The sequence below is a fragment of the Dromiciops gliroides genome, chromosome 5 (assembly GCF_019393635.1).
Source record: "Dromiciops gliroides isolate mDroGli1 chromosome 5, mDroGli1.pri, whole genome shotgun sequence".
NCBI lineage: Eukaryota > Metazoa > Chordata > Mammalia > Microbiotheria > Microbiotheriidae > Dromiciops > Dromiciops gliroides.
The window spans coordinates 182,782,145-182,809,443 of NC_057865.1; the positions used below are offsets into that span (position 1 = coordinate 182,782,145).

The 27,299-nt window shown below is 36.2% G+C and overlaps 1 protein-coding gene across 38 annotated transcripts in view; it reads right to left on the reverse strand.

Annotated features, from left to right (window-relative positions):
- PLEKHA5 (pleckstrin homology domain containing A5) overlaps positions 1–27,299 on the reverse strand; it is a 192,828-nt gene that overhangs the window by 116,872 nt on the left and 48,657 nt on the right. For 34 of the 38 annotated variants that reach the window (XR_006353167.1, XR_006353166.1, XM_043965267.1 and 31 more), the window contains exon 4: positions 945–1,028. Coding sequence is in view for 35 of the 38 variants with exons in the window: in XM_043965267.1 (XP_043821202.1) it covers positions 945–1,028 (84 nt within the window). In the remaining 3 variants the exon portion in view is untranslated. Of the gene's footprint in view, positions 1–943; positions 1,029–15,091; positions 15,187–17,995; positions 18,135–27,299 lie in introns of those variants that run through there. The other 4 variants (XM_043965269.1, XM_043965268.1, XM_043965277.1 and 1 more) reach the window with 4 other exon arrangements.

The window sequence follows — 27,299 nt, forward strand, 5'->3', positions numbered from 1 at the left end:
ATATTTATTGAGCATGTGCAAGTCCTGTACTAAGTATGGCAGGGAATAAAAATGAAAGAGTTAATATTTAGTTGCCTCATTTCAAATATCAAAGTGGACAGGAGAAGATCTGGATTTGCAACCTTCAGAATGACAAAATACATCTATTGCAGACATGCCAAGTGAACCACAATTTGCCCTGGCCTACTTTGATTGTGGACAATTACACACTGCCTTTGGTAATCCATTAAAATACCAAAGGCTAAAATGAATTTCTTTAGTAAAACATAGGGAAATTAATTATCTTCATTTCAGGTAAATGGTACGCATGCAAAAAGACCCCCAAACCCACTTAGGCATATAAATCATTGGGGGTCAAATGTCTTCATTGCAAATAAGCTAACTGCTATGCAACAGATATCATGTCTAAACCTACCTAGGAGGAACTTTAAAAAAAAAGATTAAAGTAGATTAAAAGATAATTCTACAGATTTTGAGGTCTAAAAATATCTCTTAAAATCTTTCCATTCACACTACCATCTTAGTCTAGAGAAGACTTTTCCTTCCTTACCTAAGAAATTATGTCTCAATCTTTTTAGATCCTTCATGTGCCACAGTGTTAGCATAGTTAGATATTAATGAATGTTTGTTGAACTGAAGGTTATCAGTTAAATGTTAGTACAACAAACCAGGAACTTACCCCTTTTATTAGTTAAAACAATTTATAAAATCTCAGCCTTCATGATAAAATCTTTGAAGGTCCTTGGGCTATTCCAAAGAAATCAAACAAAATCATTAGTTTTGGCAGTTTCACCTGAGTACAAATATTTAGGAAGGCAAATTTTACTAATAAAATCTTGTGTGGAATGTAAACAAAAGCTTCATTCTCTAAATTAACAATTATAATCTTAAAGGAAGTGATGAATTAGGAAAGTAGGCACTTCATAATAAATTCTTGTACTTACTGTTCATTTACAACAAAAATACAATTGTCCTGTGATGGCTGTCCTGTGACTGGATGCTTGCAGGTCACCTTCCGTTCATTATGACTGTAAGAAGCACATGAGAAAAACAGAATTTTATCTTTTGAAATTCTGTCCACAATTGGCACCTGTTTTACCTTTCTTTCTTCACCCAAGCATCTATCCCCTTAAATACTTTTTTAAATTATGCAAATTAACCTGAATAGAATTTTGATAATTGCAAAATGGTAATTTAATACTTAGAAGGGATAGTTGGAAAAACCTGTGTATGTGTTCAGTTTTACACATATTAAATTAGAACCAATGGTTCAATGATCAAACTTTTATATTATTATATGAAAGACTGTCCCAAATCACTTTTGTTTTATTTTGGTGGGGCAATGTGGGTTAAGTGACTTGCCCAGGGTCACAGAGCTAGTAAGTGTCAAGTGTCTGAGGCCACATTTGAACTCAGGTACTCCTGACTCCAGGGCCAGTGCTCTATCCACTAAGCCATCTAGCTCCCCTCCCCACCCCAAATCACTTTTAAGAAAAGAGCTGAAGGGGGCGGCTAGGTGGCGCAGTGGATAAAGCACCGGCCCTGGATTCAGGAGTACCTGAGTTCAAATCCGGCCCCAGACACTTGACACTTACTAGCTGTGCGACCCTGGGCAAGTCACTTAACCCACATTGCCCCACAAAAAAAAAAAAAAAAAAAGAAAGAAAAAAAAAAATAAAATAGAGGAAAATCAAAATTGATCTGAAGGTTTCAACTCATAGCCAGCAAAATTGACCAAGATTATAAAAGACGAAAATGGTCACATTATAGGGAATGTAGCAAGATATGAAAACTTTGAATAGGCAGCTATCAACAACCACATTTTTAAAAAACTTAATAAATGATAAATGTGATAGATTCACAGAAATTTCCAAAAACTTATATAAAATGAAATAAGCAGAACCAGGAGAACAAGTTATAAGTAGCACAATAATGTAAAAGACAATTTGGAAAGACACTGTTAAATGTTGCTGCTGACCTTGCCTGATCCTAGAGTTACAAACTGCCTGAGGGCTATGGAAACCAGTTTTATTTTTTAATTTAATTAAATTTTTTTTTTTTGGCAGGGCAATGAGGGTTAAGTGATTTGCCCAGGGTCACACAGCTAGTAAGTGTCAAGTGTCTGAGGCTGGATTTGAACTCAGGTCTTCCTGAATCCAGGGCCGGTGCTTTATCCACTGTGCCACCCAGCTGCTCTTGGAAATCAGTTTTAAAAAGAATGTCAAATGCAGACATCAGAAGGGGCTACCTAATTCCAAATGATCCCAAGATTGGAATAAGTCCAAATAAGTTTTTCATATAGCTGCTCCTGGAGCTCAAGCCTGATGTTCTGATCAGATGTCCTCCCCCCAACCCCTTTTGTAAAGACTTTCAGTTGTTATGTAAAACAATTGACATACTTCATAAGCTTCCCTACACTGCTTCCCAGGAGCCTCTCTCCCTGTAGAAATGTATTTAATCCTGCCCCTTCTGGCCACTCCAGTACTTTGGTGTAATATGGTGGCCCCAGACTGCAATTATCTTATCTTGGTTAAAAGACCCTAGTTTTTACTGTTTTGGTAAGTCTTTGTTATTTCAGTTTGACAACACTGATCAAAGTAGTGACCAATCAGGAATTTAAAAGACTAATTATGAAAGATATTTCCTACCTCTTGAGAAGTAACAGACTAGAGGAGCAGAATGAGAAATTTTCAGACATGGCCAATGTTTTGATTTACTTTGCCTGTCTATACTGATTTATTACAAGGTAGAGCTATCCTCCTGGGGGTGGAGTTAATAAATAGTGAGTAAGATGCAAAAGAAAAGTTTTTAAGACTATCAATAAAATATTTTAAAATTCACAGGAAAAAAACTAAATTTAGAAGGGGATGTAAGTGAGGAAATTTTGTAACTATCTTAAATTTAATATACTTCTTAAAACTACATGGGGGCAGCTAGGTGGCGCAGTGGATAAAGCACCGGCTCTGGATTCAGGAGGACCTGAGTTCAAATCCAACCTCAGACACTTGACACTTACTAGCTGGGCAAGTCACTTAACCCTCATTGCCTCGCAAAAAACCCCAACCAAACAACAACAACAAAACAAAAAACCCTCTACATGTAATAAATCACAATTTCATATACAATCATCTTTTTGTAATTTTTACATAAGATTTGCTGATGATTGTTAAGTTCACAATAAAAAAGAAAAAGACAGGAAAGGCTACTGCATTACTGGTGGAATTGTGATTTGGTACAATCATTCTGGAAAGCAGCTGAACTGAGGAAAGTTTTGACAAAACCTGGTATATGAATATAATGGAATGTTTTTGTACCATAACAGACAACTTGGGAACATCTGAATGAGTTGATAAAACTTTGGATGAACCAGGAAAACAATTTACATGATTATAATAATGACGAAGTATTGAAAGACAACAGAACTCTGATCAATTTGATGATTAACCATAATTTCAGAGAGTGGTTGGTGAGGCATGATTCCTCTTGGCAGATATGTAGGTGTGCACACATCTTGCGTGTACATAATTGATTGCAGTTTGTTTTCCCCATTAAAATGTGAGCTACTTGAGGGCAGGGACAAGTGTTTTGATCTTCCTTTATATCCTCAGAACTTAACACAGTGCCGGGGTAAACTGGAAATAATCAACAGAAGGAAGAAGACACTATGATTAAGAAGAAATTTGGAAAGGTTTCTTGCAGAATGTGGCACTTTAGCTGAGGACTGAAGGAAGCCAGGGAAGCCAAGAGGGAAAGTTTCATGAATGGAGGACAACCAGGGAAAACACAGAATGTGGAAGAGCAGGGAGGGCCAGCACCCCTAGATCACAGAGTATATGAGGAAAGTAGGGTATTAGAAAACTAGAAAGAGAGCAAGAGGCCAAGTAATTAAAGACTTTACAAGACAAAGAGAGGATTTTATATTTGATCCTAGAGGTGAGAGGTAGTCACTGGTGTTGACTCAATAATGGGTCAGTTGAAGAGTTGGTTAGTTATATGAATTTTTCTCCATCTATTTTTTATTCTTTATATGAGGAATGGCCCTTTCTGGAGGAGACAGAAGAGGGATAAATGTGTAAAAACTAATGATAGCATTACTTTTTTTTTCTTTTTTAGCGAGGCAATTGGGGTTAATGACTTGCCCAAGGTCACACAGCTAGTAAGTGTTAAGTGTCTGAGGCCGGATTTGAACTCAGGTACTCCTGACTCCAGGGCCAGTGCTCTATCCACTGCGCCACCTAGCTGCCCCACTTTTTTTTTTTTAAATATAGTATCATCGGTAAGAGTAAATTATACAAGAAAGAATCCTTTTACAATCGTACAAAAAATATGAAGCACTGTCTGAAAAATATGTCACTGAATGGTAAGAAAAAATGACCTGGAATAAATTATTCAATTAAGTTATCAACAACAACAAAAAACTTCTAATATGTTCTAATGAGTAGCTTCAGATAAATATTCTCATTCTTCTTCAGTGGCTCCATTTTCACTAATGCTGCTTTGGTATTTGGTAAGGGTACATGATTATCCTTCCTGGAAAAGTATTTTTGAAAATGTGGTACTGACTATTGGCTGTATTTGAGATGTCAGATAATACATGGTTATGAAGATAAAGATGCTTATGTATGCTATTTACTATGAAATATCCATAACCATGGACCACATTCTTTGTTAGTCACTAACTTTATGAAGACTATATTTATTTACTTAAGTTCCTCCACTCCAAATTCATGGTTTTATCATTACTGTTATTATTAGCAAAAACCCCATGTTCAAGTATTTCTATTTAAACCTTCAAGCAGCAGATTTAAATAATAGGAAACAGTTTCTAATATTGATTTTTAGGCTTTAGACCCTTTTCCCCACATTAACAAGAGCAGTATAGGGTTTAATATAAAATATTTTGAGTGTCTGCTCCTACTTAAATTTAACTTGGTCTGTAGGTAACATAGAAACAAGGGCTGTGAAAGACTATTACATTATTAATTTTCATTGAACTAACCACATCAAATAACCAAATGCATTTATCAGTAGAAACATACATGCACACGTACACATATGCGCGCACACACACACACACACACACACACACACGGTTTCTTTTATTGGTTTAAAAATGTACAAAGTAATAGTAGAAAAATAAAGTTACATGTAAGATGTGTAAGCTTGAAGGATAGATTATTACATGAAAAGACTTCTGGCAAATATTTCAAGATTCAGAAAAATAGTATTTTTTGGTCATGAAACAATTACAAAGAAGCTTTACTTTTTTTTGGGGGGGGGCGCGGCAATGAGGATTAAGTGATTTGCCCAGGGTCACACAGCTAGTTAGTGTCAAGTGTCTGAGGCCGTATTTGAACTCAGGTCCTCCTGAATCCAAAGCTGGTGCTTTAGCCATTGCGCCACCTAGCTGCCCCCAGAAAAACCATTTACTCAGACAATTTAACACAAAGTAAATAGCACAAAGTAATTTTTCTGGGAGAGAAAACTAGCAAATATGAATAATAGACTGAATTTCCTATAGCAAGTGACATTTGAACAGAGTTTTAATGGAAATTATGGATGTTACAAAGGGGAGGAACAATAATCTTTAAAGAATGTTAATTTTAAAATTCAATATTTAAGATAAGGAATATCCTTCTGGTCAAGAAAAGTAGCACAATGTCATTTCCAATACAACATAGGACAGAGAAAAAAGCCTATTGAAAGCATACCTCTTCATTAAAATTCATAGTTAGATTTTCAAATCTGTTACATTCCTTAGAGTGTGAGAACATCTTTATGTAATATATAGCCTATTTCCTGTCCTTTATCTGCCAATTTTAAGCCATTTTTTTGTTGAAGAAAGATACCCTTCTTCTCACTTGAATTTCAAAAAAAATCAATGACATTTGATGTTATACTGCCTCAAAAACATTTTTAGTTAGATTATATACAAACTATATATATATATGTACACACATGTATATGCCAATTCATCCATTTATTATTCACTAAAAACATTTAACAAGCAACTTTAAAAACTAGTTTAAAAACTGCTGGAATATTTTTAAATGATTTGGACTTCAATTTAAAAGGGAATATAACCATTAATAAATCCTTTATTTATTCAAATTTCCTAATTTTGGGTGGAATTTTTGAGTACAGCTGAAAAATCTGCACCTGAAGCAAAAAAATGTGAATCTGTAGCTACAGTAACCAAGTCAAGTAAATTGAATTTGAAATCCTAGTTCTATATTTATAACAAAGAAAGGTTAAGTTACCATGGCACAAGCAATGATATACATAGGATCATAGCTCAATGTCTATTTCTCAAGCATGATATTGCATATTCATACAACTATGTGAAGAATTTATTCATAAAATTGGTTTCCTGCTAGTAGACTATAGGCTCTTTGGGGCAGCTAGGTGGCACAATGGATAGAGCACCAGCCCTGGAGTCAGGAGGATCTGAGTTCAAATCTGGCCTCGGACACTTAACATTTATTAGCTGTGTGACCCCAGGCAAGTCACTTAACACCAAGTGCCTCACCCCGCCCCCCCCAAAAAAAAGAAAGAAGAAAAAGAAATATAGACTCCTTGAGAGCAAGGAATTGTTTCATTCTTATCTTTGTATCATCAATACCCAGCACAGTACTTGATACATGTCAACAGCTTGCTGAATTGAGTTGGATATTTAACTTTATTCTTTAACATAAAATTTTCAACCCACATACCAAATATTATCTAAATACCCTTGTTATTGTTGTTGTTTGTCCTTCATTCTCAAAGAAGACCATGACATCAGGGCAATGTCATGACTTGCAGTGTTTGGATTTAAGTGAGGGAGGGCTATGCAAAGACATCAACCTCATTCTCTCCTCCAAAGCCATCTGGGCCCAGCGGCAGGATATATATGAGGATGACTGGAGATGGCCCTGGATGTTTTAAGGCAATTAGGGTTAAGAGACTTGCCCAGGGTCACACAGCTAGTAATTGTTTGAGGTGAGATTTGAACTTAGGTCCTCCTAGCATCAGAGTCAATGTTCTATCCACTATTCCACCCAGATGCCCCGGTTAAGTACCCTAGAATGCTGAAGAAGCCATAAATACTTTGTTGTGTAAACGTTCTGCACGACTGCACATGTATAACTTATGTTGAATTTCTTGAGTTTTGTTTTGTTTTGCGGGACAATGATGGTTAAGTGACTTGCCCAGGGTCACACAGCTAGTAAGTGTCAAGTGTCTGAGGCTGGATTTGAATTCAGGTCCTCCTGAATCCAGGGCCAGTGCTTTATCTACTGCGCCACCTAGCTGCCCCCAAACACTTAGTTTGTTAAGACATAATGTTAAATGCTGAAAATTAATCAACTAACAAACATTTATTAGGCACCCACAAGGTGTGTGCTATGCTAGAAGCTATAGTTTGAAAGGAAAAAAATAATGAAACAATTCTCCCACTCCAGGAACTAATACTTACACAACACAAAACTTCTTCTGAACTGGAAATGAAATATATTATACTAGGCTGATGACCCTGGAAGAGAGAGTAGGGCTGCACAACTCTGCCTCGTGTAAATCCAATTCATGAACAGGTCAAGACATCACCCAGTATTATTTTACCCCAACATCATGATGTCATTGGTCCTCTTCAAAAAGGAAGGATGAACAACAAAAACAATTTATATCATATTTAAGGATACTCTACTGAAAGTGAGGAGAAGACATTTAGGCCTTTTTTCCCCCTATAATAAAATGTCACTGGCACAATAAATAAATGTGCTTACACTGCAATACAATGAACAAGAAGCACCAATGCAGAGGAAAAAAAAAAAACCACCACTGTCCTTTTAGCTATTACATTAAATAAGTACAACAGGCATAATAATTACTTGCCAGTATTGACATATCATATGCCTAAGTACTCAAACACAACCAATAAATAAAGAACTGAAATAAACGACAAAGACAACCGCTTTGGCTCTGACGCTGATGCTCACCGAGTAGTGCCTGAAGACCAAGAAAATGCATTCTAGCTGACAGGGTTGTTTCCCATCCAGGAATCTAATACCAGAATGATGTCACACACTAACATTTTATTTTAAAAGAAAAAAAAAGTTAAGGAGAGATTTTCCAGGAAAAATTCATCAAATATTTAATTGTACCTATGAATGTCATTTAGCACCATACATTTGACATACACCACTTCAAAGCAAGAATTTTATTTAATGTTACAAAATGCTTCAATTATTACAAATTTGCAAAGAAAAACCCTTTTAGTTATCTTAAACATACAGAGACAAATTATAATCTGACACAAACCAGCCCAAGTGAACATCTTGTTAAAGAGCTATATTTGTGAAGTATACTTATAAAAGTTTAAACATCTGTTGAAATGTAATCAGATCCTGTATATTACTGATGCTAACAAACTAATTTTGTTAACTGTAACAAAAGTTAAAAAATGATGTTTACAGCCAGGAACTTAAAGTTATTTTGTCAAATTTAGTGGTGCTGAATAAGAAAGTGAACACAGAATATATTTCTTTCTTTCTTTCTTTCTTTCTTTTTGGTGAGGCAATTGGGGTTAAGTGACTTGCCCAGAGTCACACAGCTAGTAAGTTGTCAACTGTCTGAGGCCGTATTTGAACTCAGGTCCTCCTGAATCCAGGGCCAGTGCCACCTAGCTGCCCCCAGAATATATTTCAAAAGTTAAATTTATATATGTTGGGTGAAAAGTAAAATAAAGCTATTTATCTCTCCTTAAATCACCACTATACCAAGACAAGGGGATTTGTTACTCTAAATGAAAAATTAGGTTTCTCCAGAATGGTTCTAGGCAGCAAAGGGCTCACCATCACCATCCTCACTGCTAGGTTCCCTCTTTAAAGGCAGTAGCTTGGCCAATATTTCTTCTAATCACCAAATTTCCCAATGTCAATGTCACCCTCAACCTTTCACTCTTATCCCCCACACACTTGGTCAATCTTGTGGTTTCTTTCTCCAGAACATCACCTGCACCTATCCTTTCCTTTTGGTACAAACTACTGTAATACCTTCCTATTTGGTCTCCCTTTTTCAAATCTCTCCTTACTCCAATCAATATAACTGCCAAAGTGGTTTTTCAAAAGCACAGGTCTAACCATGCCACTCAACAAACTACAGTTGTTCCCTATCGTTTCTAAAACAAAATGTAAACTCTTATTTTTGACACTTCAGATTCAATATACATTATTCCCATCTACAAACCCAGTGATCCAGCTATACTGGCCTTCTTGCTTACAGTCATGTACAAACAAGGCTCCATCTCTACCATCCATGCCTTTATACAACCTGTTCCCCATTACCAAACTGCACTCCCTATTCACCTAGGGCTCTTGGAATCCCTGATTTCCTTCAAGACTCAGTTCAGATACCTTAGGTGCCATCATAGCAGTTGAAGTTAAATAAAAATTTGCTGCTTTGAAACGGGATACCGCAAAAGAAATTCTCTCAATTGATATATCAAGGGTTCTGAAATATAGAATTTTTGTTGGAATATTTTTCTATAAATACACACATATACTCTAGAACAGTGGTCACTACAGTGGGAGCACCGGCCTAGTAGGACATCATGGCATGATCCCAAGTGATGTGTGGTCAATTCAATCAGAAGATGTGAAGATGGGTCCCGTCCTTTCTCACCCATATAGGTAGCTTGTCTCAAAGACAACCACACCTGGCCTTATCCAACTTATCCCAACTCTGCCTGTTCCTACTGTCCTTGGAGAACCAGCCTATTAGAGAAATGATAATCTAGCCAAAACCAAGGTATCCACAGCTGCAGTTTCACAGATTCCATTGGGAGAATTCTTTTCCATCAAGCATAACCACCCTGGATACCAAAAATCATCTTCTGATTACTGCAGATGGCCCTCAAGGAATCAAACTCCACCCTCCAGTGCAGTGACTGAAAAAGAATTTTCCTCACCCCCACTTTGGGTGGGACATGATGGACTGTAATCAGTTCTACTGATGTCATTACTTTATCCTTCACTTTAATCCTACCCATCTTCCAGATTTCTGTTTCTGTCACCACCATCCTTCCAGTTACCCAGGTTCACAACTTCAATTTAGTCTCTCAATTTTTCAATCTGACTTTCCTTAGATATGCAAGCAGATGACAATATGCCCATATATGGAAGGCTGTTTTAAAAATATTTTCCCATGGGGCTCCGTGATCAAAAAAATTTGGAGATGATTGCCCTACAAAATTGGTGTTTAGAGTTCTGATTGAAGTTTTTTTTAGTAAATCATCTTGGTCAAGCTAACTAAAGGTTGGAATGGAAAAAAGGACTAAATTCATGATCCTATATACATACACACAGTCTGTTATGATCTTCTTGGACATGAATTTATATAGATTTATATAAATTATATATCAGAGAGTATATTTATATAAATTATAATGACATCAAACTGAGTTTTGCTATGACTGTGTTATATGATGATTTTTACACTTCAGTGCTTTTCTGGCTCTACTTCACTATAAACTGCTAAAACAGAAATTAAAGCAAATATCTGTAACCAACCTGCATTTCTTGAAAATATCTTCCATTCTTTAGTGTTTCCTTTTTCCTCCCTTTGCACCCAAATACCAAGTTTCTCTCCTATCAGAAGAATGAAAATTTGGGAGTGTTGTAGTTCCCTTAAAACTTGTAGTGACTTTACTAACCTCCATCCCTAATTCTTTTTTTTTTTTTTTTTGCAGTGCAATGGGGGTTAAGTGACCTGCCCAGGGTCACACAGCTAGTAAGTGTCAAGTGTCTGAGGCTGGATTTGAACTCAGGAACTCCTGAATCCAGGGCCAGTGCTTTATCCACTGCGCCACCTGGCTGCCCCCATCCCTAATTCTTAAGACAAAAATTCATTCAAGTATGTCTTGAGTGTTGCCCTCAGAATGCAAAATTTGTAATGCTTTGTCTTATGCTGCAGCAGAACTGATAGAATATGAGTGTATTATTAGATGTTATTTAGTTCCTTCATGCTAATAGCTCTCTGAATGAGCTAATTTTCATTTTGCTTATTTCTGCTACAAAAGGGGTGGTGTGTATGTGGGGGGGGGTGGAGGGGGGGGGAGAGAGAGAGAAAGAGAGGGAGAGCAAGAGCCAACAATTTTTCTCTTCTCCTTTATGTGACTATCTGCAACTGCCACCGTATTAGGAACTACAGCTTTAGGGCCAGACATCCTCTACTACAACACTACTCTCTACAACTTCCCCTATGCCCACCAGGGATTACTGCCAAAGAATTAGGGAAGTAGCTAATGATTTCTTCTCTTAATATAATCCTTGCTATAATCCTTGAGAGAAATATTTGCTTGGAACACATGGAACTCTTAGGTTCTGGCAAATCATCATCTAAAATTTAAGTGAGTATACACTGGTATATTAAAAGTTAATTTGGTTTGGGTAAAGAAGTATGAGAGACCTTGGGAAGTAAGGTCCTACCAGCTTCATGCTCTGTTTGAAAGAGTACCTGTCAGCAATTTCCTTGGGAACAAGGAGGTCTTCATGAATTTTCATGCCAAAAGCAACAGAAAATAAATATGATCTGATAGTTTAATGGTAATTCAGTGGTCTTGTGGATATTTTAAGTTTCAGATTACTTGAAACTAAATACTATTTCAATTTTGTATATTTATACCACAAATGTTTATTGCCTATAATTTCATCTTAATCTTGATTAAGGTGTTTATGTTGATGAATCAGCAACCTATTATGTTAGAGGAAAGCATGTTAACAAACAACTTGCCGGTGCCCTCTCCTCCACCCTCTATCAAATTCCAGCACATCAGAATGTTTAAACCAACTGTAGGGGAATGGTGATTGCCAGGAAAGGTGGGAGGTTTTGTTCTGTAAAGGCAATTGGAAAAATACCACAAATCCATCCCCCACTATTCTGCTTTCCCCCTTTGAATAGAAAGCTTCCCACCTTTTAAACCACAGGCCTGGCTATGAAAAGCCTTGAAAAAAAAGCAAATTTATAATTAATAAATTTATGACTTTTGTCCAGAATTAAACAGAACTCTGAAAAAGCTTCCCCCAGAGGCATGATGTGTATGGCTATTCTCATTTTAACCAACATATTCCAAGTCTTCCAAAATGATTAAATTAAGATAAAGTTCTCTATCTTTAGTGTATGTTTAAACAGGTGGCTTCAGCTCCCTTTCCAACTCTCAGATTTTGTGATTCTGTTTAAGATGTCTGTACTTCTTGCCTCTATTTTCCTCCCCCTCACTTCTCAAAGCCCCTACAATTTGACTTTCATCTTCATCACTAAATGAAATCACTCTCACCCAAAGATCTCCTAATTGTCAAATCCAAAGATTCTTTTTTAGTCTTCATCTTAACTGTGCCTCCCCACCTTGAATTTGTGAAGTTTTTTTTTTATTTAAAGGTGACTTCACATTCATCAATACTGAATTTCTTCTTAGTGGATTCAACCCAATGCTTTAGTCTGTCAAGATTTGTTGGATCCAGGGGCAGCTAGGTGGCCCAGTGGATAGAGCACGGGCCCTGGATTCAGGAGGACCTGAGTTCAAATCTGGCCTCAGAAACTTAACACTTACTAGCTGTGTGACCTTGGGCAAGTCACTTAACCCCAACTGCCTCACCCAAAAAAAAAAAAAAAAATTTGTTGGATCCAGACTGCTATTTGTGTATAGTCTGACCATACAAATGTCAAAATCAATACCAAATTAGGACAAAAATGAAAATATAAAATTATATGCAATAAAAACATTTCCAAGCTAAATTACTTAAGTGAACTATAGTCATCCAAAATTGGGAAATGGAAACATTACTACAACAAAGTCCCCCAAACCAAGAAATTACTTTAGCAAGCTGTTGATCCCCTGGTCAAGCAGAAGGGGCAGTCAAAACCAACATTAGTTTAGAGTATAAGTACAGGTGCAAAATGTTATAGAGCAGGATGGTTGCATATAACAAGCAGCATCACATCAAAAATAGAGCAGAAACTAATGGGAAACTACCTTGTAAAATGTTTGATCTGAGATCCAACCAAGAACAATCACAACAGAGGCAAAATGTAACAGATTGTCCAGCTTTCCTATTCTCATAATTTATGCTACTGAATTCTAACATTTAGATACCTCACCACAAAAATAAATAAATAAAATAGAATGCAAAATAGGACAAAACTTAAGATAAAATCAGGAGGGAGGAAGGGAAGAAGGAGGGAAGGAACGAACAAAGAGAGGGAGGGAAAGGGAAGGAAAGAGAAAGAAAAAAGAAAAGACACAAAGAAAAAAGGAGAAAACAGGCAGGTTTTTAGGCTATTTTCTATAGCAATTCACATTACTGACTGGAAAATGTGGAGACCAATAAATCCCTTTATTTGCCTTTTGTTACCAAAAAAAGTGACTTAGTAGAACAAAACATAGCCTTTGAAGGGTCTTGTCCAAAAGGAGAGTTTTCATGTACATATTAAGATGAAAAATTCCTTGACAGATGAGATACTGGCCAGAATATTACTGTATCTGAATTAGTCCAACTTTCCACATATCTAAGAGAGACCCTGAGGATCAACAATGAAATGGAAAGAGAATTGAAGAGGAGGAAGAAAGCAAACTGGACCACCTTTAGGAAATTTCATAGCACTTCAGAAAATTCAGCCCCTTTCTTTATCAATATTCTCTGCGTGGTATTGTATGGCTGTGAGTTATAAAACACCATGAACTCACAGAGAAATCAAAATTACAGGTGAACCAAAGGACAACAGAGAGATATATGGTAGTTTAAGCTGGCTATAGTGTATTTCCAACAATAAATAAGTGGCCTAAGAAATCGTATAAAAGCTGAATAAGTGAAATGAAAACATACACAATGATTACAATAATAAAATATAATGATAAAATGAAACGTTTATAATGACCAAATAATTCTGAATAAAAGGGAGAGGAAAATTTAATTCCCTCCTGTCATTAGAGGTGAGAGAATGTAAGGGTACTATTTTGCAGATGTTATTGGATATGGTTGATATCCTAACTTGATTTTAACTATATTTTCCCTTTATAAGAAAAGCCTTACTCTGGTTGGGTAGGGGCAAATTAGGAAATAACTAATACAAAAAAGAAGTGATCATTAAAATCCTAAAAAAAAAATTCTAATAGTGTTCTGTACATGTCCAAATACCATGTCTACATATACACACATACCCTTCTTAAGGAAATGTGTGGTCAGAAAAGCAGATCATGTGATTATGTCGAGTATTCGAAGTTGTTCCAAGGTGTAGTTTATCTGTTTTGTTTTGAAAAGCCTATTATCTTTGGAAGAGATAAAAATTGTACTAATTCACATTTATTAGAGCTTGTAAAAGATGTAAAAATTCAATATGAGAACTGGACTCTCTTTGATTCAAAATAGGATCTCCTCGACCTTTAGAGAATCTTAACCTGGAGGCATGAAGTCTGATCCTACTATAAATCAAAATGATGAAGGAGTCAGGGAGAGAAGAAAATGAAACTTGTTATTTTCCATCAAAAGCTTGGAGTCTACTATGTCTTTATTATAACTCCAAGTAAACTTTTATGCCCTAAAAAAAAAAGTCAGACTAACAAACAAGTTTTAGCTGATGTGAAATTTTTAAGCATCCCATAAAATTAGAACTTCCATTAGTAAGCAAAATTTAAAATAAACATTAACTTTCCCCATACACATAACCCTACAATCAGACCAAAAAAAGAAAGAAAAAAAAATAGATACTGAAGTACAAGTTAACCTACTAAATTCTATATATAATCACTTCAAATTGTTAATGAAATAGAAGACCAAATTGTTCAAAGAGTTGTTAGCATGCCAAAAACCTTGATAAACTAAGCTACTGTGGAAACAGACACAACAAATTTAAGTTTACAGATAATCCTCAAACCCCATCTTAACCATGAGTTACAATTTCCTCTTCTACCACTTTTCCCCCCTAACAAACCTAAAAATAAAACCTAAACAGACAGGTTTTGAATAATTAGGGCCTGAATAATAATTAAGATGGCTGTATTATAAATTACATATGGCAAAATCATTTTAGGTTTAATAAAAAAAGGAGGAACAATTACCAAACATCTGCAACTGTCTTCCATTTTATCAGTTCTGTACATTGGCTCATCAGAGGACCCCCTTCTCTGAGTATTGGGTCTCCAATAGATTCCCCCTAGGAAAAGGGAAATGAAAGCTCTTAGGGGCAGCTTGCAAGGAGATAGGGTAACATGGCCAATGGGACAGAGAATGATCACAGGGAAGGTCATGAGGTAGAAATGGACTGCATAATTTGGGACAATGGTAAATTTCTATTATGAGGCACTGCTTCTATCCCCCATTACCTCTGTCATGAATTGAGAATTCTAAAGTGAGGCACAACAGGAAAAAACAAATAATAGGGCAAAATTAAAGAGGCTAAAATCTGCTACTTCAGAAGTTTTAATTCTATGAGGAATACAAAGAGATTAATGGTCTGTTTTGGACCATGAATAAGAGAATAAAACTTCAGGATAGCAAGAAAAGAGAATGAAGAAATTCTTAGATAAAGGTTGGGGGGGGGGCAGATAGGTGGCGCAGTGGATAGAGCACCAGCCCTGGAGTCAGGAGGACCTGAGTTCAAATCCGGCCTCAGACACTTAACACTTACTAGCTGTGCGACCCTGGGCAAGTCACTTAACCCCAATTGCCTCACCAAAAAAAAAAAAAAAAAAGTTCAGGGGGGAAAAAACACTCCACATTAACATAAAAAGCAAGATGGTAGGAAATGAAAGGGAAGTTTGACTTTACTGAGAGAAAAAAAAATCAACAACTAGATAAACAAAAAGAAACACCTAAAACAGGGGAAAGGTTGATGCTTTTCTTCTGGGAAGGGGAGTTTGGGGGGATAAAGAACTAATGGGAAGAGGGCTACATTAATGTAGCTTATGCAAAACTAATTATAGGGACAATTACTGACAAAAGAGAAAGAGGAATAAACCCCCCCCAAAGGTCACCCTTGTGTTCCATTGATACTGATTCAAATTCAGGAAATCTACCTGAAGGCCCTCCTGCACTGCGGAGGTAGACTTATCAGAGGCCATGGTAAGTAAGTGAATCAGGCTGGTCCCAAACTACAGTCTACTCAAACTGGCCTTCGAGCCGTTTTTCACGTACCCTGGTCCATATCCAGTCTCAGTCCCCCAACCCTGGTCATCTACCAAGCCTGGAACCCAAATTCTCTCTTCTCCACAAAGAAGAATTCCTTCAAGATCCAACTCCAGGATCAACTTCTACACAAAGGCTTTCCTGATTGCCTCAACTGTTTGGGCCGCCCACCCTCCCTAAAGTGCCTGGCATTTATTTTGTATACATTTAAAGGGGTATCTTTCAATAGATAGATAGTTCCAGATAGCTAAACAGTCCAGAGATTCGAAGTATATTGTGCCTTAGTCTTATAATTCTTCACTGCATAAAATGAAATACTCTAATGACTTAAATCTTAAATCGACTTCATAACACCATATTAATGTATTACTTTAAAATGCTGGCAGACCATTTATCACATTGAGTGTGAAGAGATTCGAGCAGATTACATGAATCTAAGTCACCTGGCCCCCATTTCAGCTAACACCTCCCCCTTTCTAGAACTATATTAAAGTGTACTTATACATGTACATTCACTTCACTTATGCCAATCTTAGGCATGCAAAAGTAGAAACTGTTTTTTTTAAAAGTTATTTCGGGAAGTCTTTGTAAGTCTAGCATTTGAATACAACTTCACATTTAGCATATCTTGTCACCTCAGTGACTGCAATCTCTCTCTTACAAAATAACATTTATGCCTCAAACTGCTTACATGTACTGCCAACTTGACTTTAGATGTACTAATAAATGTACTTTTCCCAAGTAAATAAATGATTTAAAGCTATCCCTGAGAACCTTGAAATTATTAAAAATAGGTTATCTAAGTTAGACTGAAAAAATTCCCTCCAGCAAAATGCCAAAAGGGTTTAAGAAACCAAATTTATCTATGATAAAAATGTATTCAATGTTCAACATAAAATCATCTGTACACTTAAAATTTTTTTTTAAATCTCATAGAAAACACACACACACACACACACACACTTTTAAAAAGTGAAGAAACTGAGGGTGCCTGTAGCTGTTACAATAAGAATATTTTGGATAAGGAATACCAAAAAAAACCCCAGATTTTCTTATTGTAAATAACTGATAGCATTTGACTTCACGGACGTTGAGAAAAAAGAGAACTTGAAAATTTTTTGTTTTAAGTTTGTATCGTACTTAGTACGAAAGAAAATAAAATTTATATAAATCAGAACAATGTTTTATATTTATAAAGTACTTTATAATTTGTAAAGCACATTCATATTATCTAATTTGATATTATGTCCACAAATGAAGACTTTATAAAAATCCAAAATCTACACTTTAAAATAGCAGTACTTAAAAATGTATTTTTATACAAATGAATACAAAATTTATCTTTCAAATATTATTACTATTATCCAATTGAATAGTCATGTTATGTTAAGAAAAGAGAATGTGGTATAATATTGGCCTTCTGAAATTCTAACAGCAAAATTACCATAAAATTGTGCTTTCTTTAAAAGAAAATACAGGAAAAGAAGAAAAAGTTGCATATTTTGATAAATCATCAAATTTTACCAGCACATAATCCTAACTGCACTTAACACAAGTAAGGAAATACAATTTCTATAGCAAACTAAGGAATGTTAACACATTTCTATGCTCACTGCATTACAAATGTGCTGAAAATATTTTTTAGAAGAGGGAATTTTAGATGACTAAAATACTCACCCTCCTTTTGCTCCCTTCTTGCAATTGGAGACAAAATAAACTTTAAGCTTGGTACAAAATAAAAAGTGGAGAAAAAAGTAAAAGCACTGCCTTTCTATAAATATCTGATAATTATCCTCAAAACATAACAATGGGGTGGGGGGAGGAATCAATTAACTTACCAAAATATAGTCTTCTACTAATAACCAGCATTCAAAATCAAGATACTCTTTATTGTAATCCTGTAGTTTGCCAGACAAATCACAAACTGTGGCAAAACGATGGCAAAAGGGAGTGTTATGATCTCTTCCTGCTCAGTTAGACTCAGAGGACACAGAATACTTGATATGAGCATGCTCAGTATCTAATTTAAAAAGCTTGGTACTTCATCTCAGCATGTGATGGCCTATTTCCAAGAAAACTGAGAGAGCTGTAAATCCAATCTAAAATAATTTACTGCATTAAACAAAACTGGGCCACCAAATATTGATTTTTTTGCTTCATGATTTTTGTGGTTCATTTAGCATGATATGGCTGGAAACTATTATTTATAATTTTATTGAAAATCTTTAGGCTTCAGTATTTATTCAAATATATCATCGTGAATAGGCAACATTATGATAAACTAGAAACTTTAAAAAACAGCCCCCCCAAAACCCTATTAAGACTCACAAAATATTTATATTTTAATGTCTTTCTTCACCTCTTGAAAAGGGAAAAAATGAAGCACACTATGTTGTATATCAATATACAACTAAACCCAAAAACATTATTTATTTACTCAAGATCACACATAACATTCCAGGTCTCAATTTTTCACGAGAAAATGAAGGGGCTGGGCAACTGACCTCTAAAATCCCCTCCAACTAGAAAAAAAATTATTAAAATATTTAAAAGGTTGGTTTTTTTTGTGGTAGCCTTTGATATTATAAGGCACTTCATTTAAAAATTCACAGAATACTTACTAGCTGTGTGACCCTGGGCAAGTCACTTAACCCCAATTGCCTCACTTAAAAAAAAAATTCACAGAATAAAATATACCACTATAAATACATCATTACTTTGTGGAGTTTCACCTTGATTTTGCAGTCCACCCATTCATGACACTCCCAATCTCTGTGATACTAAATTGCCAACTAGCTGAAAAGAAGCCTCTTAGTGTCTCAATCTCATTCTGTGCAGTCAAACCATTCTCATGTCCCCCTCTAGATCTTAGCTCACAACTTCCATTTTACTCTCTGTAATTCCCATTCTGTAATTAGCCAACTTCTTCCTCCACTTTGGACCTTTCCATCCTGGGCTGCAATCCTTCTCCAGCACTGTTCCCTCTCTCATGCCTCCAACAAACTGGCCCTCCTGGAAGGCAGTGGAAATCTTTATCTTTGATCACTATCACTTTGAGATGCTCTCTTTGCTGCCTTTACTCAGCAATCTCTCTATCGTTGAGATTCACTCTATCAAAATAGATCACCCCTTGAAAAATGGACCTTGTAATCATCCCCCTCCTTTAAATATAAAGGAGATCAGAACTTGTCCCTACAGTCTTCCTCCCCAACCTCAACTCCTACAATCCTTCCACATGCCTCAATTCAGTAACAAACAGGTCAACAAGCATTTATTGAGGGCCTGCTATGTGTCAGGCACTTTGCTAAACTGTGGGATATGGGGGATACAAAAGACAAAAAACACTCCCTGCTCTCAAGGAGCTCATAATCTAAAGGGTGAGACAATATGCAAACAACTATAAAAATGGGATACACACAAGGGAAGGAACTAAGATTATGGAAGTCTCAAACACCCAACTTCCCAGTTCCTCAGTCTCAACTCCCATAATCTATATCCTCCTATATTCTACTTCACCCACAAACAACAAGAACACCCTTAATCCTGCCATCACCCACAAAGGTTCCATTTAACAAGTTCAAACTCTCTGAAATATTCTTATTTGATTGTACTTAATAGCATTCAATCTTTTTCTATGCATACATAAACTCATTCTTATACACACCCACAATATTTTCTCAGGCCCTGTCTCCTACTTTCACTTCACTTTTCTCATTTCTCCATTTCAACCCTGTAGTTAACCAAATCAACTCATTTCTATCCCATACCCCAGAATCCTTTATCTCCTTACCTTGTTTCTGCTCAGGCACTGCCAAAATTCAACCCTGGGTTACTCCTACCTTCTATTTGTGCTCTTATTCAATAGGGATGGAATAAGTCACATAAACCAACTGAGTCCACTACAAATTTATGGTATCAGTCAACCAAAAAGTATTAAGTGCTTTACTCTATGCCAAGCATTGACTGGACTATGTGCTGAACATAGAAGTACAAAGAGTGAAAGAATCCTTGTTAGCAAGAAGCTTCCACTTTAGTGGAGGAGACAACGTGTATAAAAACGTATATAGAGTAAGTATAAAGTGAACAAATACAAATAGAGTAGTCTCTCTTCTCACTAGGCCTCCATGTCTGCAGTCTATTATCTCTAGACTCCTTGAAAATGCTATCTACAATCATTAGTTCCACTTCCTCTGCTCCCATTTAATCTTCAACCTTAGTCTGAAATCTTATCACTGAACTAGGACATCCAGAATCCAAAAGAAGGTTAAAAAAAATACCACCTGACTATCAGTGATCTAGAACTCACTAAGAAATCCTCCCCCACCTCGCATTCAACTCATACTGAGGCTTCACTACCAAAACCAAGGACACAACACAAAATTACAACAAAACTCCCATTATACCCTGGTTCCTTTCCTCTTTCTGATGTCAAGAAGACCCTAGCTCCAAGTTGTAGAAGTTTGTTTGCGTTTGATAGCCAGTTTGGTTATAGCCCTTCAGGAGTAAAAGCCTGCCAAGGGGCTACACCCTGGAAGGACCAGTACTGTAAGGCTCTGAACTGCCAGTGCTGGCCTAGAGAACTAAGGAAGAAATAGAATGGAAAAAGTCACCAGCACAGGATGGGGGGGGGGGGGGGAGAGGGCACTGGGTAGCACTTCACAAAATCTGAGGAAAAGAGTACAAGATCCAGCTGGGTTCAGTTTTGATCATCTAAAAGTCAATTGCAGGCTACAAGATAAATCCTCAAAACAAAAGGATTTCTATATAATAATAATACGTACAAAACACAATTAGCAATAAAAGGGAAATCCCATTCCAAATAACAAAATGCATGAAATATCTGGGGATCAACCTCTCAATTCACTAGACTTAAATAACAATACTACCAAAGTTAATTTATACTTTTAATTCATTTGGAAAATTATTTGATTGTACCTGGGCCTGAGAAAATATTGTGGGTGTGTATAAGAATGAGTTTATGTATGCATAGAAAAAGATTGAATGCTATTAAGTACAATCAAATAATTAATTTCATTTGGAAAAAAAAAGATCTAGAATGACAAAGGAAATTTTGAAATGTAGTAAGGTTAAAAAGAGAAAAAAGCACTTCCAGACCTTAAACTAATACTATAAAGCAGTATTCATAAAAACCATTTTGTAGTGCTTAAAGAATAGAGACAAATCAATGGAACAGACTAGACAAGGGAGATTCAGAAACAATATAACTCAGTAACCCAGTGTTTGGTAAAGAAAACAAATTACATAGGGAAAACCTGCCTTTTTGTTAAAAACTGCTAGGAAGGGGCAGCTAGGTGGCACAGTGGTTAAAGCACTGGCCCTGGATTCAGGAGGACCTGAGTTCAAATCCAGCCTCAGACACTTGACACTTACTGGCTGTGTGACCCTGGGCAAGTCACTTAACCCTCATTGCCCTGCCCCCCCCACCCAAAAAAACCTGCTAGGAAAACATGAAAGCAGTCTGGCAGAAATTAGGCCATACTCTAAATGGATATGTGTCCTTAATGTTAAAGATCATACTCTGAAAATCTAAAGGAGAAACATATCAGACACTTCTTTTTTTTTTAGTGAGGCAATTGGGGTTAAGTGACTTGCCCAGGGTCACAGAGCTAGTAAGTGTCAAGTGTCTGAGGCCGGATTTGAACTCAGGTCCTCCTGATTCCAGGGCCAGTGCTCTATTCACTGCGCCATCTAGCTGTCCCCAGATACTTCTTACAGCTATAGGTAGGATTTTTTTTTTAAGGTATTCTTAACCTAACTACAGGCAATTACAAAAGATAAAATACATTAAACAAAAAAAGCTTCAACATTAATTTATCTAGGATAAAAAGGTAAGTGGTGGAATCTTTGTATCAAATTTCTCTGATAAGGGTTTGGTATCCAAGATATATAAAAATTAATAAATATATAAGACTAATAGTCATTCCTTACTGAAAAGTAGGCAGCTAGGTGGCGCAGTGGATAAAACACCAGCCCTGAATTCAGGAGGACCTGAGTTCAAATCCGGCCTCAGACACTTGACACTTACTAGCTCTGTGACCCTGGGCAAGTCACTTAACCTTCATTGCCCTGTAAAAAAACAAAACAAAACAAAACCCAAAAACAACCAAGTGAAAAAAAAATGCTCCAAATTACTAATGAGAAGTACAAATCAAAACCTCATACCCTTAAAACTGGCAAAAGTGACAAAAATGGCAAAGAGACTGTGGAAAGATAGGCACACTAATACATTGTTGGTGGAGCTATGAAATGTATATCAATTTAGAAAGCAATTTGGAATTATGCAAATAAAGTGACCCTCTGAAACAGAGTCTCCATTACTGGGTTTATACTTCAAAGAATCCACCAACAAGAAAAAAAGTCCCCATATACCTCAAAATATTTAAAACAACAATTTTGGGGATAGCTAAGAATTAGAAACAAAGTATATGCCCATCAACTGGAGGATATCTAAACAAAGTGTGGTAAAGGAATGTAATGAAATATTACTGTGCTGGAAGAAATGATGTGTAATAAATACAGAGACATGGAGAGATTTAATATGAACTGATGCAGAGTGAAATAAGCAGAGCAATGAAAACAATATTACATGGTAACTAAAGCAGTGTAAATGGAAAGAACACTGACACCAAAAAAATCAAAAGTAAATGTAAAAAAATTATAAAGATAAAAAAGCACTCAAATGAACATATATGAGAAGATACCTTTCCCCTACCCCCAATCTACCCTGCATGGAAGTGAGAGGTTCACAGATGTTACACAATGAATATGTTTTCTTATTTTTTAAATGTATTAATCAGTTGTGCTAACTTTTTTTCCCCCTCTTTAAAAAGTACTATTTCTTATGAGATTGCTCTCTGAGATGAAGAGAAAGAAAGATGTTTAAAAAACACCCCCAGAAAATATCAATAAAAACTTATTTAAAAAAAAAAAAAGAATGCCATTTTGCAGCTGTGTGTAAACTAGATTGTAGGGGAGAAATGCTGGAAACAAGGAGATCAATAAGGAGACTATAGCAATAGTCTAGGAGTTAATGGGAGCCTGAAAGGGATGGATGTGAGAGGTGAGCAGATAGACACAACAAGACTTAGCAAATAATTGGATACAGGCCTTGAATGTGAGTGAAGATTCAAAAAAATGACTGGCATAGGGAAAAGGTGGGTTTAAAAGTAAAGATAATGAGTCCTATTTTGGACATGTTTAATTCAATGCCCTTGGGACGTGCATTTAAGAGATCCTTGAGAAGGACTCAGGAGAAAGATAAAGGGCTGGATGTGCAGACTTGAGAGTTATCCGCATAGAGATGATAGTTAAATCCATGGGATTTAATGATATCACAGATTTAGAAAAGGACTCAGGACACTGTCCTAGGATACAACTATGCCTAGAAGGCTGGATATAAATGATCTTGTCAAATGAAATTGAGAAAGAAGGGCAGAAGAGGGTCAGAACTAGATCGGGAAAACCAGGATGGAGACAATACTCAAAAGGGGGATAGAGGAAGGAGAGGTTTCAACTGTGCCAAATACTGCAAAGGTCAAGAAGGATGAGAACTATTCTAAGTGAACCCTAACCCAGGCCAGCCTAAGGATTCAGGCTTGGAATTAAGAGTTAAATGAGATGCTGTGGGGACAGCTAGGTGGTGCAGCGGATAGAGCACTGGCCCTGGATTCAGGAGGACCTGAGTTCAAATCCGACCTCAGACACTTAACTAGCTGTGTGACTCTGGGCAAGTCACTTAATTCCAATTGCCTCACCAAAATGAGATGCTGTGGATTGTAAAATGCAATAAAAATAATTTAACGAATAATGAGATTACAAGAATACAAATTCTAAAGTTTAAAATTATACTGGTTCAGATAAAGTAATACTCCCCTCTACCTCCATGTTACCACAGCAACTAAACACTTAATAAATCAGGAAAGCTTTCCCACTTAGCTCAGCTCCAGTATCAGCTTTCCCTAAACTGAGTCTTTCTTGCCTCAGGCCACTAGGAAGTCGAAGGGCCTTCCAGCCTCCTTAAAGAACCATCCAGCCTACAGGCACGACTCATCCACAAAAACTAAGAAAAGAGCAGTGGATTTAGAGAGAAACTGAGGAAGAGGGTGTGTTGGGGGAGGGGAGAACTAAAGAATTTAGCTTTGGAGAAGTCGGTTTGGGGTTGCTGTCAGGATATCCAGGTGAAGATATATTGAGTACCGGGGTTATATATGGGTCTGGTACTCAGACAAAAGATTGGGGCTGGACATACAGATTTACAATGATGTCTGCTACTTCCAGATGCAGTAATCGTGAAAAATGCTTTGCAAACCTTAAAGCACTACGCAAATGTTAGTTTTCACTAATGTTTCTTTTTGTTAAAATATAGAAGCAATGAATGGATACTACAAATTAAGACTCGGTATAAACAAAAGAATTTCAAGAATTAGAGCTATCCCAAAGTAGAATAGCCTGACTTAGGAGTTTTCAGGTATCCCTAAATGGAGATTAAAAAGAAAAAAAAAAGACTACTTTGGGTATTTATTATGGAGAAAATTCTTTGAGACTTTTAATAGATCAATGAGTGACTATTCCCATGGGGGAGGCAATGTCAAGCAGCAGTAGAAGTGATGCATTAGAATTAGTAGACTGAATTTGAATCCCAGCTTCAACACTTAATAGCTATGTGAAAATAGGCAAGTCATTTACCATATATCAGTTTCCTCACCTATAAAACAGGAATTATAACACTCGCACTGTCATAGAGAAAGGTGATATTCTCTTGAAGATGTTAACTTTCTTGCAGAACGCTGCTGCAAATTAGACTCAAAGTTAAGCAACTCCCACTTCTCTGTTTGCCTATGGTAGTTGTATTCTAAGCCATTCTGTTATAAAAAGAAAAACAACGAATTAAAAAAAAAATGTCTCCAGCACTAGAAGGCAAATTCTATTCTAATTATCATGTCCTTGGGCGATAGAAGATGTTGGGAAGAGCAAATGGAACATTCCAAGACCAGACCATGTGCCTGGCACAGAACAGGAGATTCATAAATGCTTGCTGACTTGATTTGATTTTGATTTTAAGGTTAAGACAACATCTTACTGAAATTAGCAATATAATAGGTCAAGTAATAATACCCAAAATAAATTACAATCTCCTTTCATTTTAAGTAGCATTAAATGCAATAATGAGATTTCATTTAGTGAAAACTAAGAACAAATCTATGTCTCTTATTCACAGTACAAAGGCATCTAGATATTAAAGGAAGTTTCCCCACAAAATTGAGTGTACTATAGGGATTTTGCCAATGTTAACTTAAGTACTTAAAAAGTATGTATTTGAGACTCCCCCCTCTATTTTAGGTTCATTCTATGAGATTCTGTAACACAGCATGGATTTTTTTTTTTTAATTAACAAAGCTGTTTTTCTCTACTGTTGCCCACAGGGAATAGATGAAAAGGAAAGTTAGTAGATATTTTAGGCTGACAATAGATTCAAATGTAAAGATAAAGTGCCCTCCTCTGGTCAAAAGAAAAACAACATTCTACATCTACTGCAAAGATTTCCAAGCTTCCAGAAAGTTAATTTTTAAGTAAATAAATCTAAGTTTAAAAATAAGCAGAAAGTCAACGGTATGAAATATTTTGCTACATTAGTATGAAATATATTTAACCATAAAATAAAGGTTTAACTGCTCATAAATAATCTTGTTGCAACTAGAGAAGAATACTCTCAATTTTTACTAATGGTCTCTAATTTGCAAATTCTGAAATTTGTTGGAATTTTTCCCTGTCACAGTTCAAATTTGAGTGAATTATCTATTTCTTCTATAAGGAAATGTCTCAGAAAACATAATAATTTACTTGCCTTTTTAAAGTACAAATAAAAAGTATTTACTGCAGAGGCATGCTTTTTTTATACTTTGGTAGACTACATTGTGGACTTTGCTCCTTTGATACCTCATACATGGTAGCATGGAGTTTAACTCAGAATCTCTAAGACTCTACCAGCAGGGCGCAGGCTCTGCCAATTTTAAACGTGCTGGAAAGGGCAAACAGAACATGCCCTAAACTGATGATGCCCACTTTTGAAAGCCTACTCTAGCTAGCTAGTTATGTAGACAGAAGCCCTACTTGCTATCAGCTGGGTTAGTGGGGGCTGAATTCTTTGGCTCTCAATGCCTGCGATTGGTTAATCAAGCAAATAAAAATACAAAATGAATCTTAAGCTTGTGAGAACTATTTCCACATATTCAATCACAGTGGCAAAGCATTGTAAAAGGGGAAGAGGCCCAAAATTACAGTTTGTAGACTAAAGTGAGAGATTCTTATCCAGCCAACAAGTGGACAAATAGCTGGAGGAATTGAAGCATTCCAACCCTGTCTTTCTCCCTATAGTTTTATTAAATATCCAAGGGCATAAGAAACAAAATTTCATAGGGCATATGTTCATCTTTCATTGCAAAACTCATGATGAATATTTGAAAGAAGTCCACTATGAAAATAACTGTAGTTTATGGCCAATATCTGCAGATGAGGAGCTAGAGAAATTCTAAAGAATCCCTTTATGTTCAGTGATTTCAATACGAAATTAAGCACAGAAGAAGACAGACTGGGTTAGAAAATATGGTTGCAGGATAGGAAGAGATGCCAAAGGTACAAGGAAGCCTCCCACTGGTGTATCAGAAATATTTTCTTCAAAACGAGAGTCAGGAGGTACAGACTACAGAAAATACCATGCATTATCAGCTAGAAATGATACTGGGTATATTTAAAGAAATAAGATCATTATTAAACAATCAACAATATTTATTAAATACTTAGTATGTGCTAGGCACTGGACAAAAACACTGAGGAGTATATGAAGAGAAAATAACTTACATTTTAATAGAGAAGACAACATATATGTAGATAGCCATAATACAAGATACACATTAGATGAAAGGAAACTTGAGAGAAGGCACTACTGCCTGAAGAGAACAGGAAAGGCATCCTGTGATCTGCATGCGGGAGTGCTGGGTTAAATTCTAAGGACAATGATAAGCTAGAGTTCTCAAAGGTGGGAAATTAGGATAGTGATGAGCCTTAAGTTCATGTCACTTGAGGCTCAGAAGGAAATAGACAAGTTTATCCTGGAGAAGGGAA